The sequence below is a fragment of the Cucurbita maxima genome, unplaced genomic scaffold (genome assembly GCF_002738345.1).
Source record: "Cucurbita maxima cultivar Rimu unplaced genomic scaffold, Cmax_1.0 Cma_Scf00021, whole genome shotgun sequence".
Classification (NCBI taxonomy): Eukaryota; Viridiplantae; Streptophyta; class Magnoliopsida; order Cucurbitales; family Cucurbitaceae; genus Cucurbita; species Cucurbita maxima.
In genome coordinates this window covers 1,027,022-1,044,955 of record NW_019272037.1, presented here as the reverse complement: position 1 = coordinate 1,044,955, position 17,934 = coordinate 1,027,022, and the positions used below count along the sequence as shown (strand labels likewise).

General features: G+C 34.0%; 4 protein-coding genes across 5 annotated transcripts in view; 2 read left to right on the top strand and 2 right to left on the bottom strand.

Annotated features, from left to right (window-relative positions):
- Positions 1 to 2,537: 2,537 nt before the first annotated feature.
- On the bottom strand, positions 2,538 to 4,359 carry LOC111495553 (phospholipase A1-Igamma1, chloroplastic-like). The gene has a single exon (XM_023145642.1). It carries the CDS (start codon positions 4,265 to 4,267, stop codon positions 2,675 to 2,677), a length of 1,593 nt encoding a protein of 530 aa, XP_023001410.1. The 5' UTR covers positions 4,268 to 4,359; the 3' UTR covers positions 2,538 to 2,674.
- A 4,594-nt stretch (positions 4,360 to 8,953) lies between these two features.
- LOC111495556 (tyrosine/DOPA decarboxylase 1-like) lies at positions 8,954 to 11,839 on the bottom strand. 2 transcript variants are annotated; one of them, XM_023145647.1, is made up of 3 exons: positions 11,144 to 11,839; positions 9,213 to 10,077; positions 8,954 to 9,051 (listed from the first exon to the last, which is right to left on the bottom strand). In XM_023145647.1, exons 1-2 carry the CDS (start codon positions 11,778 to 11,780, stop codon positions 9,221 to 9,223), a joined length of 1,494 nt encoding a protein of 497 aa, XP_023001415.1. In that variant the 5' UTR covers positions 11,781 to 11,839; the 3' UTR covers positions 8,954 to 9,051; positions 9,213 to 9,220. The 2 variants fall into 2 exon arrangements, with proteins under 2 accessions (XP_023001415.1, XP_023001414.1); XM_023145646.1 differs by lacking the exon at positions 8,954 to 9,051 and having other exon boundaries at positions 9,061 to 10,077.
- Positions 11,840 to 14,464: 2,625 nt separating this feature from the next.
- On the top strand, positions 14,465 to 16,250 carry LOC111495596 (putative inactive methylesterase 20). Its single transcript, XM_023145702.1, is given in 4 exon segments — positions 14,465 to 14,518; positions 14,521 to 14,915; positions 15,687 to 15,809; positions 15,937 to 16,250. Coding segments are annotated over 4 exon segments (582 nt in total). The 5' UTR covers positions 14,465 to 14,478; the 3' UTR covers positions 15,961 to 16,250.
- A 1,191-nt stretch (positions 16,251 to 17,441) lies between these two features.
- Positions 17,442 to 17,934, top strand: part of LOC111495583 (BAG family molecular chaperone regulator 3-like) — a 2,378-nt gene continuing 1,885 nt past the window's right edge. The window contains exon 1 of the mRNA XM_023145687.1: positions 17,442 to 17,907. Coding sequence (XP_023001455.1) covers positions 17,634 to 17,907 — 274 coding nt within the window. The 5' untranslated portion in view covers positions 17,442 to 17,633. The remainder of the gene's footprint in view (positions 17,908 to 17,934) is intronic.

Sequence of the window (17,934 nt, the reverse complement as noted above, 5' to 3'; positions counted from 1 at the left end):
AAAAAAAAAAAAAAAAAAAAAAACATCTATGTAACCATGACCAATTACATATTATATTTATAAAATTTTCAAAAAAAAAAAAATAGTAAAACTTTTAACAAATGAATTACTAAAATTCAAATTTTGTAAAGATGAATAAGCCGGCTTATAGAAGAAAGACGTTATAAATATTCGGAAAGAAGCTATACGGACAGAAAAGTGGCATTTTCACAAATTCATACCAATTTTTGTATCGGTTGAACAAGAAAACAATATGGGCTAGTAGTGAGTTTATAGTAAAGCTCAAAGACAGACAATATTTACCTATTAGTTTTGAATTTCTAGTTGAATTCGAAAAACAATTTTTTTAATTTTTAGTTTGGAACGATTTTCATTAAATTCCTAGTAGTAATGAATTTTCATTAAATTAAAAAAAAAAAAAAAATTCTTAGACCGTTTTTAATTTTAAATGAAATAAAGTAAAAAAAAAAAAAAATAGATAAATTTATTTAAAATGTAGAGTTTAAATTGATTTAGTGTTATTAGTTTGAGTTTTAATTAATGATAAAAATGAGGAAGCATAAGGCCCATTTGATGAAGCAGGCCAGGGATTGGGCCTTATGCTATTATTATTATTTTTTTTTTTTTATTTTTTTTTTACGAATGATAGCATCAAAACATAATCCACTAAAATTTCTTATATTTATATTTAAAGATGCTCCTTTTCCTTTGTGGGGTTGGTAGCGTGAGCTGCGCTAGCCCAACGAGCTAAACCCAAATGATACGTATATGAAGTCACATAGTGGGTCAATGTGTGTATGCGTGGACCATATGTAAAGAAATACTATGCATCCATTCTTGCTCGAACTAGAAAGCAGTTTAGGGTCATGCCATGATGTTTTTATAAAAGGATAGGTCCCTCTATATCGCACGTGTTTACATTTCTCAACCCCAACGGTGAAGTTATTTACTGAGTATTTCTTAAAATACTCAAATCATTCGCTACTCTTATTTTTCACGTAAATTTAAAGACACCCCTGAACGGATAACAACATCATAATCAAAACCACGAATCCAAAATTAGGCTTATTTATTAAATTATATAACTTATTCGATAAATTTAGAGATTAAATGAACCTAATGAGATTAAATCTCTTATCGCTCTCTCTTCATTCCCATTTAAACGAGATTCCCCACCCCTTTTACGGTAGTCCTACACGAACATTTCTAACCTAATTTGTATTTCAATATAAATTTTTTAAAATGTTAAATGGGTCATTATAATTTTCTTATCCGACCATGTTTATGTTAGGATCGATACTAGTTGTTAGCTCTGATACCAACAGAGACTTGATTTCACGGGTTAAATGAACTTCTCTGACCTAATTTGTATTTCAATATAAATTTTTTAAAATGTTAAATGGGTAATTATAATTTTAAATTAACATTTCTAACCTAATTTCTATTTCAATATAATTTTTTTAGATGTTAAATGGGTCATTATAATTTTCTTACTCGACCATGTTTAACATGTTAGTATCGATACCAATTATTAGCTCTGATACCAATTGTTAGGATTGCTCAACAACGCACACACCCGATCAAAATGAACACAAAGAACAGGAGAGAGAAAATACAACAAGAAATATTGGATAAAGGTTTTATTATTGATGACTTAAAGATTTTTTTTTTTATTATTAAAGGATGAGATCAATTCAAAAGTACATTTTTTCTTTATTATTAGAACAAACAGAATTCTATTGGGTTAATTGGGGGCCACACGATCGATTTTTATCCTACACTCTTCTACAAAAAAAACATATTAAGATAAATAATCCCGACACACTCCTTAGAAAATCTCATGTACGGTTCTGTAATAGCGATGAGAACAGTGATGTTATTACCGACTATGATTATCTAATAGTTCGAGTATAGTTGATATAGTTGAGGCTCAATCAAAGTATGGTTTTTGGGGTGGAATTTGTGGCGTCAACCTTTAGGGTTTGTTATTTCTCTAATTTCTTCCTTAGCAGAATGCGAGAGATTACCTTTTGATTTACCAGAAGCGAAAGAAGAATTAGTAGTGGGTTATCAAACCGAGTATTCAAGTATCAAATTTGGTTTAGTTTATGCTGCTTCCTATCTAAATCTATTAGTTTCTTCGTTATTTGTAAAGGTTCTTTACTGGGATATGTATATATGGTTTCAATTTACTGCTTACAAAGATTAAAACCTATAATATAATCTAAAAAATATATCTTTATCAAATCTTTACCAAATCCCTATCATATATATATCTCTATCATATGAAATATTTTTCAAATATATCTACTCGATCTACGCATTAGGGCTCCATATCCCAACAGGTTAGTTAATGGACAAAATCTCTAGTCACTCCCTCACTCATTTACGATTCTCCCTCTCATTCGAAGTGGGTTCTTGCAGGCATGACCGATGATTTAGATAATTAGAATAAATCTCTATTGCGCTCTATCCTATTGGATCCTAAAGGAACATTTCTAATAAACCGAAAATATTTGCTTCCAAAGGATCCAAAATTTTGAATCTAAATCTTTTGATGTTAAATGGTATAAAGTTATGAGATAAAACACAACAGCAATAAAGAAAACAAAAGAATGATGGAGTTGATGAACAATTCACAAATCAGTAAAAGCCCAGAAAAACAAAAGAACGATCAAATATTGGAAGGACGAGGGAAGGGAGAAGGAATATCCTCAGCGTTCCTCCCAGGCTTAACCCATCTCCCAAACCTGTTCTTCACCAATCCCTTATGCGGCAACTGATACCAAAACTCCGGAATCCTCAGCTCTTCCACAAGCATATCGCTCCCTTTGTTCACCAACGCCACATCCCTCCTCGAATTCCACCTGAACTTCCCCCTCCTACTCACAAACCCATCCACCAAATGCAAATATATCTCCAAATTATGGCTCCCCGACATGTCCGATTCCCTCTTCAAGTACGGTGACATGTACATGTCCATTTTCAGCTGCGTCCCCACATGTCTGTACAGCCAATTCAGCTTCCCTGTCACTGCACTCAGCTTGTTCACTATGGAATTCACGAATAGCCCTGGAAGCTTGGGGACAATGTCCTGTCGTATCACTACGCGGAGGGTCTTCACACCCATCTCGTTTAATTTCTCCCTGAAAGCTAAATTCCCCACTCTTGGCGCTCCGAATGATATAACGCTCACGTGGATGTCGGGAAATGATACCCCTGCTTCGTACGCTGTCAGAAGCGACAGCGCGCCGCCTAGGCTGTGTCCGACAATTGTTAGGCTGATTTCTCTGTCGCCTTTTTGTGTGAAGAAACCGATTAGTCTATGTAGCTCCTCCATTACCTGCTCTGACGCGCTGGTTTTGTTGAATTTTGATTCCTCGTCTTTGGATTTGTAAATTGTTAAGAACCCACGTTGGACTTTGATTTTCTTGTCGCTCCGGTCGATTTTTTTCAGCTTGGTTTTCAGATCGATGTACCATTCCGTTGGCGTTACCGTTCCTCTCCAGGCGACGAGGATATCCCGCCGGCCGATTCTCTCGCTCTCCTCGTCGTCACTAACGGCTACAAACCCCATCCAATTCGAATCTCTGCTCCACACCTCGCCGATTTTGGAACTCTCGAACCAATCCGGACCGTCAACGGGGGACAAGGCGTAGATGTATTTAGTCACTTTGTAGCCGTTTTGAGCCAGACCCAATTCGTGGAGGAGCTTATGGCGGTTGTATCTACAGCTGCCGCGGTATTCAGAAAGTGGGTCGAAGTCAAAAGCGTCGTAGGTGGCTTGAGCGAACTCGCCGTATTTAACAAGCTCGCGGCGGAGGAAGGGGTGGAGGGGATCTAGGAGACCTTCCCAATTAGAAGCGCCGTGGAGGTCACGCCATACATCGGCGATTTTATCACGAGGGGAGAATGTTGGGGTCATGTGGTTGCCGTAGTCGACGAAGTCAGCGGCGCGTTGTGGCATACGGAGGAGCGAGGCGAGTGGCTTTGCTAAACGGAGGTCGTTTTTCTTAGCGGTTGATTTAGATGGCTGAATTACAAGCGGCGACGCTGCACCGTTGACGGGAGTTAGTTGGCCGGTAGCGGTGGAACATGTCAGACGGCGGCGCTGGTTGTGTAAGGAAGAAGACAGAGCGTTTTTTATGGCTCTTAATCGGATCCCCCATTTCAATTTCCAATACCATTTCGTCTTCTTTGTTCCGTTCCTTAACATCGTTACTCTTTTCAGTGGGACTCCTCTCGGCGTCACGATTCTCCCCTCCATGGCTAAGCTCAAGCTTTCTGTTTGGTTGCCGAGAAAAAAATGCAGAGAAAATGAGATAGAAAATGGATAATTGTTCTTTGGGGTGAAATGAATTGATTTCTTGAGAATTTATAGAAGATGAAAATGAAGATTACGTGGAAAGAACCAACCCCTTACGGACGGGTTTGGGATGACGTGGTCAAGTCAACGACGAGAAGGGAGTGTATTGGAGGCTAGTAAAACGGTCAAAGAAACTGTAGTTAGACGTGGCGAATTATTATTGGTGGGTTATAGAAGGGCGTTCATGTCATTTTATGTGTAATAAATACATGAGGTCAATTTGCAAATATAATAATATTAGATGTAGATGGGGCCTAAATTTTGGGAAGAAATTCAAAGCCGCCGGGTAAGAATTCAGTCATTTTGAAATTTATTCAATTTATTTAATTTATTTTTTGAACGTGGTTGGCTGGCTCGTAATAATTAATTAATATGACTTGGGGACCAATGGTCCGAGAGATTAGGTCCTATGAAGTTTCCAAGAACTCGGAGGCTTTCGAGTCAATGTTGACCAGATTCTAATGTGTTGATTGAGTTTTTTGGATCATCCAAATTTTTGAACTTCCCCAACTTTGAATGTGGTACAACCTTATCTTTGACCTTGGAGAGTGGCTAGCCGTGTTGAGGATTATTAGGAGAGTCCCATATTCATTAATTTAGTGGAAGATCGTGGGTTTATAAACGATGAATACTATTTCCATTGGTACGAAGCCTTTTAGGAAGTCCAAAATTACGTCACGAGAGCTTATACTTTATAATTATTAAGAGTATATATACATATATACCAAAATAAATAAATAAATTTATAAAATAATGAATATAAATGATGCATGAAAATATAATTATATTTTAAGCGAAATAGAGACAAATTTATTTTGGTGAAATAATAATTAATGGGTGATATAAAAATTATATTTGGGCGTATCTTATATTATAATTAATAAAGATGCAAAATGTACTTGCTCCATATTTTTAGTAAGTACAATTATTGTAAAGTCACCATTTTCGGGCTACAGTTTTGAGTAAAATATATATTTATAGATATACCAAATTATTCTTCCTTTCATCCTCATCTAATCCAATATTTATTTTATATTTCCACATAAATTGTACTATTTTTTCTTCCATTTAATTTTAAAATATATATTTATAGATATACAAAAAATTCTTATATTTGCACCATGCTCGAGAGAAATAACCTTATCTAATCCAGATTATATAGAATCAACCCAAGGAAAAGTATGAAACAAATTACTTTGATAATCAAGATCAAGAGTAAAGAAAATTCGTTTCTAAACTCGTGATTCGAATCACTCTACAAAAGATTTGATCAATACTACTTGAATGACTCTAGCATGTAAGTTCTAAATACAAGAATTGGCAAATAAAATCTTAGCTCTCAACCAAGCTAAAAAAAATAGAAATTTTATTCTTTTTTTTAATTCCAAAATGTGATGTCTCTCATCAAAGAAAATGAGGCTTTATAGAGTAACCTATTAAAAAATAACCTTAATTCCTTATTTCCTTATTAAAAAATAACTTGACAAACAAATATTTAAATTATAATTAAATAGTGTAAGGGAGAAAATATGTTTATTAGTATTGGACTAGTTCCATAAATTTAACTGAGGTCATTTAAATGCAACTTAAAGTGCATTTAATGCATCTTATTAAAGCTCAACTTTGCACAATATATAACAGAGATTTCTAGAATTTCTTTTGATGAGCTCACCATAACTTGAATATAAATGTACAAAGTTTGTTGTAGTTTCTTGGCTCTCGTCCTTGTTATTGATCCTTGAGCTATGGAAATTCCTTGGTCGTGGTTCATATCACTAAAACTTATAAAGTTAGGCAGCCGAAAAAACTTTCTCTAGAACAGAGAGTCAACTACGACCATGTGTCAGTAAATTGTTTTAAAGGATTTTCTTCACATATTAGATATGTCATACATGAACAGAGGATAGACTTAAATTTTTTTATTATTAGGAAGAAAAATGATTTTCCTCTATAACTCTCTAGTCGTCTTGAACCGTTTTTAAACGTATGTGTAATAACGACTTAGTCGGGTCATAATATATTAATTAAATTATATATATATTTTCTTTTGTTTCTAAGTAATTGTCGTTATAATGTTGATTGATGCTGCATTAATAATGTCTCAATAATGTCTCTGCATACTTTTCAATAAAAAATAAAATAAAATGAAGTCTGAAAATAATAAATTTTCTCCGACAAGTCTATTATTTGCAATTAAATGTGTTTTTAAAATAGATAAAACGACAAAATGCATTGTAAAAATATCTGAATGGTCCAAAACCAGTCCATTCCAGATAACATATCTTAATTTTTATATTTTTTATTCTCAACTTTAAATAATTTACTAAAAAAAAAAAAAAAACTTTGAATAATTGGAATATATATTATGTTTCTCTTATTTTCTACTAACGGATTATTTTAAAGTTTAAATGGTTTTTTTCCGTATATATATTATTTTAACAATTCTTCAAATTTGAGAATCTATGGTAAAAATGATAATATTAATCTAAGTTTAAATGGTAATAAAGTAAAAGTAACTCAGTGGTAAAATTACCGACTTTCTTAAAATAATATTTTTAAATTTTACCCATTATCTTTTCTACATTTAAAAAATATTCGTAAACTTTCTAAAGTAATATTAAAAACTATATAGTTTTTGGCCATATATTAAAGAATTATTTAAGTTGTTTTTTTTATAAGTATTAAGAGTATTAATGATATTTTTAAAATTTAATAAGTATTTTTGGTAATTATATTTTTAAATTTTATAATAAGAAAAATATTAATGGTATTAATAAAAAAATTAAATTCAAAAATATTTTAGAAGTACGGATGAAAGTTTAATAATTTTTTTTTTTTTTTTTTTGAGAAAAGTACCAATTATTTTTATTTAAAATTAACAGTAAAAGTATTTTTTTTTAGATTTTATATAGTAGCATTCAAACTTTGGAAAGATTAAAAATAATTTTAGATAAAATATAAATTTTAAAAATATTTTTATTAATTAAGGGATAGCTCCATTGATTTGTGTATATGTATAAATAAATTAGGCATATAGAAAATAAAATGGAAGAAAAAGTTGACCGACAACGCGATTAGGAAGAAGTCAAGATTTACTTTTTGGTCTGTAGAGCTAAGAAAAAATTTGATTGGTCGTAGTCCAAAAAATAAAAAAATAATAAAAAAAAATCAATTTTGAAGCATGTTCCTTGTTCTTTCGTTGATGGCAAAGTTAAACAACTTCGATTTGATGGGGTAATACTTTCTTTCACATCGTCCATGTATGGGAGTATGGACTCACTAGGCGAGCTTACACAACCTTTGGGTCTAGCTCTTCGGGCTAGCACTTACTAATGGGTTGTGCTGTGCTAAACACCACAAAAAAAAGATCCGTGTAATATCATGGTGAACATAAAATGTTATAAATCATAAGTCCTAATATACACGTTCGTATTTATCACAATGGAAAAGTATCTCGATATACATGACACACAAATATGTATGAGGTCTCTGTAACTTATAAACATAACATAAATTATGATGCAAGAAAAACCTTCATTCATGTATAACATATTAAATATGTGAATCATGCATACACAATCTGAAAGTTGTCACGACATGAGAAAGCTTAAGTAGAGGAGGGTAGTTTTTTATTATCGAGTTCTCTGGCGACCCTAAAAAAAGAAAATTGGGTATCGTGGTGAATCGATTTTTGAATTTGTTATTTCCAACTACTTATTGTTATATCATATACATCTAAAAAAAAAAATCATCGTCGAAACTCGAAAGTGTCTAAAGAATACCTTAGGGTATTTCTCCTTCATTTCATCGTCTCGCTCCTACGTGGTTTCTTTTGTTTGGTGGTTTTGCTACAATACCTTGACAAAAGCGATGTCTTTGATGTGTAAAGCTTTCACTTCACGAGTCAAAATCCTTATAATCTGTATACAAAATTGGTCGATCTAACCACAATATAAAAAATTTAAAATGTTTTTTTTAAAAAAAAGAGCTAGTAGCGTGGCCAACTGTAGCTGGATGACTAGGGTCCAAACCAAGATGCACTAATGTGTTTTTCTTATGCATTGTAATGGTTAGTAAAAATATAAAATTGTTTTTTTTTTAATATTTTTGCTAGGGCTAGCATCGAGCAGGACAATGACTATTACAACGGTGTGATATTCTCCATTTTGAACATAAACACTTATGACTGTGCTTTTGGTTTTTCCAAAAAGCCTTATACGAACGAAGATAGTATCTCTTATTTATTCACCAATATTCTTTTTTTTTAATTAACCAATATAGGACTCCGACAATACCATCAACAATCACCCCCTCTCCCATCCTCCACCACCGCCCCCACCACAACCACCACAATTTTGCAGGCCAATCACAATACAAAACTACCTCCAACACCTTCAACTTCGACTTCAACTTTATGAAGTGTAATATAATCTTTAAACTTCATCAATTATGTGTTAATAAATTTTTCAAAATTTTAATTTTGTGTCTAATAAAATGCATAAATAAAATTACAAAAGAAACTTTCGATTATTATACTTTTATTTGAAATTTCAAAAAAACTTTAAATAATACAACATAACGTTCAAATCTCAAAACATAAAATTCATCTCATTTTTGGAATTAAGACAAAGTCCTCACTATTCCATAGAAACACTGTCAATCATCGAAGATACTCTCACTCTTACCTGAAAAAAAAAAGTGAAAATTGTTGATTATTAAAAATATTAGAGAGAGAAGCGTCTACCTAATTGACCCTTGACTTGGTCAACCTAGATTCTAAACCATTTGAGCTCGATTTTTTCTCTCGACTCTAATTCGATGAGCCGAACGAATCCAATCAACTTACCATGAACGTTACATTAAATATATTTCATCAGCTAGCTCCTGCACTAGCTTCCACGTTGTAACGACATGTCGTTCCTCTGTCATCGTCCCACCTACAGAAAATCGAATCAGATACATTCCCGCAACCATTGCATGCGTCATAAAAGCTTTTCCTGACTTGTTAATCCTTTCCAACAATTTCAAGTTCATCGCGTTCGACTTATCGATTTCAGAAAACGATAATCGGAAACAAACCAACCCGAAATTCCTCGGAACCACCACCTCAAACCTCTCATCCCTCTCCACAAGCTCCTCAAAAAGCTTAGCCATTTTGACATGGCTCCTCAAGAACATCCTTAAATTAGCAACTCCATAGCTTTTCATGACAACCCATAATTTCATGGCACGAAATCTTCTACTCAATGTAATCTGCCAGTCTTTATAGTCCACAACTTCGCCGGAATCTGTTGCTTTGTTCTTCAAATATGAAGGGTTCACTGAGAGAGAGCTTCTCAATGCTGACGGATCCTTCAGCCATAGACAACAACAATCCGGCGCCGTGAAGAACCATTTGTGAGCATTCAAGCTGAATGAATTTGCCTTCTCGACACCGTTGAGGAAATGTCGAAACTCCGGGCATATGCAGACGCTACCGGCGTATGCGGCGTCGACATGAACCCAAATTCTGTTTTGTTGAGCTATCTCGCAGAGTGAGTCGAGTGGATCGACCGCGTTGGTGGAAGTTGTTCCGATGGTTGCACATAGGTATAGTGGGACGAATCCTTTTTCTATGTCGGATTGAATTGCCATTTTTAGGGAGGTTGGAGATAGCCCGAACGAATCCGATTTTGTCGTCTTGATCACTCGAAAATTTTCTTCTCCAAAACCTGCGTCCAAATTTGAATGATCAAACATGATAATTGAAGAAACTTTCCAAATTTTAATACTATATTTTTTTTTTAAAAAAGTTTAAGGTAATAATAATTTTTTTTTGAAAATTTAGGATATTTTAGAAACATTCTTCGAAATTTAATGATATTTTTGAAATTAAGTACTAACATTTTGGTAGATATCGAGGTAGTGATTTTCTTATTCGTGTGGATCGGATCCAACGAATTCTCCGTGACATTTAAAAAAAAAAATTAATATATATATTTTTTAAAATATCTAATTTCAAAAAAATGTTAGTGGATGATTTTGGTTTTTCAATATAAATTCTATATGTAAAATATTCTCAGATAATATTTTATAAGCAAGAGTATAATATAATCTTCAACATAGTTTCAACATTACTACGTAGTTTTTGATACTTAAAAAAGAATAATATATAAAGAGTGAGTGAAGTGAGCCGTGTGTGAATTTGTACAGGATTGGGGTTAGATGTAACAGCTCAAGCTCACCGCTAACAATATTATTCACTTTGGCTCATTATATATCATCTCACGATTTTAAAACACATCTATTAGGGAGAAGTTTCCACGCCCTTATAAGCATTGCTTCGTTCCCCTCTCCAACTAATATGGGATCTCACAATCCACTCATTTGTGGGGTCAGCGTTCTCGCTGGCACACCATTCGGTATCTAGCTCTGATACCATTTATAACAACCGAAGCCCACCACTAATAAATATTATTCGTTTTGGTTAATTACATATCATTATCAGCGTCACAATTTTAAAACGCGTTTTCTACACCTTTATAAAGAGTGCTTCATACTCCTCTCAAACCGACATGAGATCTCACATCAGAAAAAAGACATAACCCAATTTATACTTAATTAGTCAATAAAATAAACTCAAGGTTGGCCCTTCTTGATTCTTTAGCAACATTCAATTTTAATATTATTTTGGTCAAATAAATCAATGTTGAAGAAGATATATGTATGTATGTATGTATGTATGTATGTATGTATGTGCATGAGGTGAAGGATATGTTGTATCTAGGGTTTACCGACCTGCGACCTGTGCAGCCTTTTGTAAGGACATATGTGTTTGGTCGGAGCCATAAACAACAAGCTTACTAAACATATCTCTTCCAATCACTTTAAGCTTCTGGTCCCTAGCAGCCACCAGAGTGGACAAAATTGCTTCACAAGTGGTTCCCTGAAGAACCCCGCCGCCACCGCCGCCGCCAGAAAAAAGGAAAGATTTAGGCAGCTTAAGCATCTCACCAAACCAATCAACCACCAACATTTCAAGCTCGGTAGCCGCCGGCGATGACACCCAATTGAAACCGACGACATTGAACCCAGTACTCAGCATTTCTCCCAGAAGTCCGGCAGTGCTACTACTAGAAGGAAAGTAAGCAAAAAAGTTAGGACTTTGCCAATGAGAAATACCCGGAACGACAAATCGGTCGACGTCTCGAAGAATGGATTCCAAACACTCGGGATCATCCGGAGCGGATTGTTGGGGAAGGGTTTTTCGGAGATAACCAGGATGAACTTGGCTAAGAACTGGGAATTGTTCTATGTTTTTGTAATAATCTGCAATAAAATCAACAACTTTGTATGCTTGGTTTCTGAATTCCTCTGGATCTAATGGGTTGGTGATATGAATGTTGTTGTTGTTTTCATAATGGATGCTACCCATTTTCAAAAATTGAATGCAAAATTTGATGAAGCAATACCAAAATTTAATTTGGTTCTTGATGTTCATCTTCCCCCAGGTGGTGGATTTTATAATAACAACTCCATTCATATCACCAACCCATTAATTTTATTGCCTTTCATATTTTACATGCTAATTAAATTCTTACCCACTCATTCATTTAATTCAATTCCTTTTTCAATAGTTTAGATGCATACCTACCAGTTTTAATTATTAATAAACTATATTTAAATCGACTTAATATAAAGTAAATAAATAAGTATAACGAGTTAGTTTGGTGCCTTAATTTTGATATATATATAGAAAAAAAAAACGAGACATAGAGGAGTGGGGACAGAGGCGTGGAATCTAACTGCGCTGACTATTAGGGAGAAATTTCTTCCTACTTCCTCTCGTTCTTTATTTAATTAGGGATTCTGTGAATATTAGAGTTAGAATAGCACATTTCATAACCCTTGTAAACAGAGCTTTGGAGAATCTAAGTGTGTTACGTACTGTTTCATGTTTGATTGTGTTTATGATTCAAGTTGATTCAAAAAGGAAATTTAGAGAAAAAAGTTCGTTCTTGTTTACTTGATTAATAGATTAGTTTGTTTAAGATGTGATCGTATAATGTATGGACTATTAGGGTTGTCAATTAATTTTTAGTAGCGAGCACGTCTCATTTGATTGGAATATGCTCTTGTATTCTTATGATTATGATGGGTACAGACATGTTTGAGACCTAAAATGTATGAACCTTATAGTAGTATATAATTAATATGTGAGAGCGGATAAGGGGATCGTCAACTGTTCTTTCGTCATGCACGTGTTCAAATGGGAGCAACGGATCACATAGGTAAATGATGGTTGGCAAGTATGAGAGTCGTTCCCTCCTTGATGCGACTATGTGACCTACTGAGACACTAACTAATCCCTTTTGAGAAATATATCTCGTTGGCAGTATTCATTACGATATGCTAAGATTATGAGTTGGAATCGTGACGAGGTTGCAGCTTGAGCACCGGTGATATGCAGGTTACCGGAATAAAATTGAAGTGAACTGAATTGAACTGTCCAAGAAAAAACTAGGGTAATCCTGCATGAGAATAGCAAAAAAGCTTAGATGAACTAGACAGTGAGAAATTATATGAGCTCTAGAGGAGCTCGACCATGAGATATGATAAGCTCTAAAAAGTCTAATTACGAGAATTGATCAGTTCCAAGGAACTAACTTTTCTTTTTATGAGAACCAGAGAACAATATGAGCCTCGATAGGGCCATATGTTGTAGAACAATGAGCTTAAACTCGATAACAATTAGAATCCAAATGGAGTTCGAAAATGAGAAAACCATAGAATAGAGGATTATAGAACATTTGACAAAGATTGACCGATTGAATATGAACCAGAAAGACGAGAGCATTCCTAAGTTGTGCGACTACAAAGGACCATTAGATTCAAGTCATGTCTTTGGTCCCTATATTTTGGTTCCATGGTTTGTGTGTGCTTAACGTTTAACGTCCATATATCACATGTATCAAGCCCCACCCTTGACAACTATAAATAAATAAATAAATAAATAAATAAATAAATAAATAAATAAATAAATAAATAAATAACAATAACAATAACAATGATAAATTTAATTTTTATCTAAAAATTGATAATCCATAATTTTTCTATGCATATGGTTAGGTTTGCTGCTTTTGTTTGCACTTCTACCCTTCTATTATACAATAATAACTTTTCATGACTTCAGATAATTCTTAATATATATATTTGGTAAGACTTCTATTTTTTATTCACTGAATTAAATTAGAAAAAGAAATAATGAAGATATTTAATAATGTATATTTTCACGTGGAATTTATGGCCGATGCAAGTGAAAGGTACCATTATACCAAAATAATAGAATTAAATTGACAACAATTCAAATAATTAAAATATATTAGAAGCATATATCTCCTAATATATAATATTCATTTAAGACTAAAGAATTGTTTGATTGATTTTTTTAAACACGTCTAGAAATAAAATATATAGAAATAGAAATGATAATGCAATAAATTTTTTATATAAATAAATAATATTTCTATTTAGTTTCCATAATTATTTTGAAAAGTTTATTACATTAGTTAATTTTAAATAATTAATTGTAGGTGGTTAGATTTTATTAAGTCAAATTATTATAATAATTTTGACTAATTAAGTTTTCATTTAATTTGCATTTATTACTAAATGATATAATTTAAAATTGGTTTCTTAATAAATTAAAATTATTGTCCTTAAATAATAAATATTATAAAATTATAAAGAAATTTAATTATGTATAATTGTTACAATTGAAAAATTAATTAAAAATAAATGAATGGTGAATAATTAAAAATAATTGAAAAAGAAGATTTATATTTTAAAAACTTTGACCATTCGACTCTAACCTATCGTTTCATAAAATTTTAATTTTAATTTTTCGACCTATATGATATTTTTAAAATTTAATAATAAGATTGATCGTACTCTCGCACCCATGAACATAAGATAATAAAATCTTTGATAATATCAATTTCAATTAAAAGAAATATTATTATACGAAGCACGTTTCTCTTGATTTCTTAAATCCTTAGAAAATGTTTTCGGCTCTCGTCTTCAAATTTTCACCTAAAAATTGTTGTATTCTAATGGCTCACACACACCGCCAAATGAAAAACGGCTCATCTCTGGTGAGGCATCTGCTGCTTCTCATCTTCTTATCCTATCGGCGGCCGGCGAACCCACAAAGAAAAAGAACCACTTCATGCTGGTGCACGGTTCCTGCCATGGGGTGTGGTCATGGTACAAGCTCTCCACCATACTCCAATCGTGGGGCGACGACGTCACTGCCCTTGACATGGCCGCCTCCGGCGTCGACCCCAGGCAGCCAAAGACAATATCCTCAGCGTTTCAGTACTTTCAGCCGTTGACGGAGTTCTTGGCCGGTTTTCCCTCCGGCGAGAGGGTGGTTCTCGTCGGCCACAGCTTCGGCGGGCTGGGAGTTGCCGTTGCTTTGGAGGAATTCCCAGAAAAGATCTCTGTTGGTGTCTTTATCGCTGCCTCCATAGCTGCTCCCAATCTCAGTGTTTCCACCGTTCGTGCAGAGGTAAATTTTTAGAATGAGGCTGCTAACCAAAGTTGTAGAGAATGATTCGTTTTGCTCGTTAACTAATGTGAGATCTCACAATTCACTATCTTCGGGACCCAGCTTTCTCGCTAGCACTCGTCACAATCTACCTCATTTGTGCCTATGTCCTTGCTGGCACTAGTTCCCTTCTCCAGTCGATGTGAGACTCCCCAATCCACCCCTTTTGAGTCCCAGCTGACACATCGCTCGATGTTCGACTCTCATACAATTTGTAATAGTTCAAAACGCACCATTAGCAAATATTGTCTTTTGTGGATTATCTCTTCCGAGCTTTCTCTATAGGTTTCTAAAATAGATCTGCTAGGGAGAGGTTTCACACCCTTATAAAAAATGTTTCGTTCTCCTCTCCTCTCCAACCGATTACAAATTCAATAGGTTCCGATTAAATTTTGAACTTTTTTAATGGCCAGATTGGGGATAACTTGTTTTCAAAAGGATCAACTTTTTTAATAACTTTATGTTTTTGATACTCAACTTAGTTGTCAACGTAGAACAGACCCTAAACCAATCGACTCATAAATTGGAAAATTTGACACGAAGTTTGGATTATTGATATATCCTATTATCTTTTGTTTTTGTTTCGAATAATATTATGTTTCGTTAACCATAATTATTCTCGAAAAATTTATTAAAATGTTGTACATAAAATCGACATATTAATAACCTATAGCGATAGGCTAGGCATTTGCTTACATTAAACTTTTCTTTGTTGTTGCTATATTCACAAAGGAACGATCTCCACAGTTGGACAGTCATAATGTGTACGAAAATGGAGAGGACAAGCCTCCAACGTCTTATATTTTGGGTCATTTGAAGTTGGCAAAACATCTCTACTCACTCTCACCACCCGAGGTAATCTCCTTTCACTCCTCTAATTCAATATGTTTGAACTGACTTTGTAACCGAAATAATTTTTAAGCACTTGAAAAATTAATCGAAAAAGACTCTTAAAACTTTACGATATGTGTGTAACATGCAGGATTTGTCATTGGCAATCACATAGGTGAGACCTTTTCCTCTATTGAAAATCAATGATTCTGAGTTCAAGTTCACATAAGAAAGATATGGGTCTGTGAAAAGGGCTTACGTTATTACAGAGAGAGATTTAATGACGACAATGAATTTTCAACTGTGGATGATTAAAAATAACCCACCCGATATTGTTGTGGAGATTAAAGGATCAGATCATATGGTCATAGTATCCAAGCCGGTCGAGCTTGCCTATCAACTCCAACGTATTGCCCAACAAGTAAAACATGTTGGAATTGTTCTACCTTCTAAAATATTACCTCGTGTTTGTCGTGAAATTTATAGTTTTAAAATTAGAATATAATATAATTTTATGTTATTTTCTATGTATTATATAGTATTACAATGACACATCTAATTTAAGGAGAATACTCAAATTTTTGCATATCCCGACGCTTCATGTTTATGATTGGTAAAAAACTTTGGTTGACGTTGCACATTTTGCTAGTGATTCGGATCAAACCAAAGCCTCGGTTGCCTTTGGCTTGAACCATTTGATAGTGAACGATTGTAAACTTAAACGTGGTGCTCTTTGTATATAAATACTTCTGACAATTTGTTGGGTTCACTATGTGGTATTAACTCTAAGTTTCTCCTAGGTTGATAAGTCTTCCTTTCAATTCTAATGGATCACGAGACGGTTTTTTTTTGTGGTATGAAATTCGTGCTTTGATAACTCCGATAACTCATGACATTTTTCTACAACTCACTCACGGTATCTACTTGTGTCGAACTGATTTTAAAAGTGAAAACTATCTGTACAAACCAACATGAGTCTTATTCGTACCAACCAGGGATCATAACACCTGACACTCGACTTGAAGTTGAGCTGCCTCTTGAAAATATTCACTCGTAATAACGGTTCAACAACAAGAGATTCAAACTTCTTACCTCTTAGAAAATTGATTGAGATATAGTTTTTTTAATTATTAAAACTTAATTTGAATTGGATAATTGAATTTCAATCCTTAATCCAAACTATATTATTATTGTTTTATATATATATATATATATATATATATATATATATATATATATATATATATATATATTTTAAAAAAAAAGTACAGATGTATGTTCAGACTTCATATCACAATAATAGAAGAAAAATTAATGGCAAATTAGTAAATAAAAAAACATACAAAAATCAGAGAGCGAGAGAGAGAGAGATTAAGTTACCTGCCTGTCTTCCACAGTCAGTCACCATCCAATGGAATGTGTATACGTGTCGACGTTCCCCGCCTTTATTTATTTTTATATATTTTCTCTTACCTCGGATGCTTTCTTAAAATGTCGGCACGAATCTTCAGCTTAGCTGTCATCGAAAAACAATCTAGCTGACCGGATGACGTGGCAGTCTCCCATTGGAGGTGGGAACTTTCCAGTCAGCTTCCCCGGAAGTCTGACGAACACGACAGTTCTCCGGCGGTATAAAACCCCACTTTCATTCATCAACTGACACTCTGTTTTTTGTCGGCACAAAAATCCATTCCGCTTCTTCCAATTTCATCAAATTATTAGTTTCTTTTTTCCTCTTCTTAAAACAAGAAATCCCACTTTCAAAAGATTAATCTTTCTCCATTTTCCCCCCCACTTAGATTCCCCGGCCAAAACAGAGCTCCCGCCGCCGTCCGTGGAGGCCGGAAAATGATGAAGAGAACACCCAATCACAATCACAATCACAATCACCATCGCAATGTGGTTAATGGTAAAGCTGCAGAATCATCCTCAACGACGTCGTTTTCTTCTTCTTCCTCTGCCGCTGCCGGCGACGAGCCCCTCGACTGGGAAATGAGGCCGGGCGGAATGCTGGTTCAGAAGCGAACTGACAAATCAGAGTCACCGGCACCGATTCTCCGCCTCAGAGTCGCATTTGGGGCCGTCCGATTCGAGATCCCCATCAGCTCCCAAGCTACATTCGGTAAAAAAAAAAAAAAAAAAAAAAAAA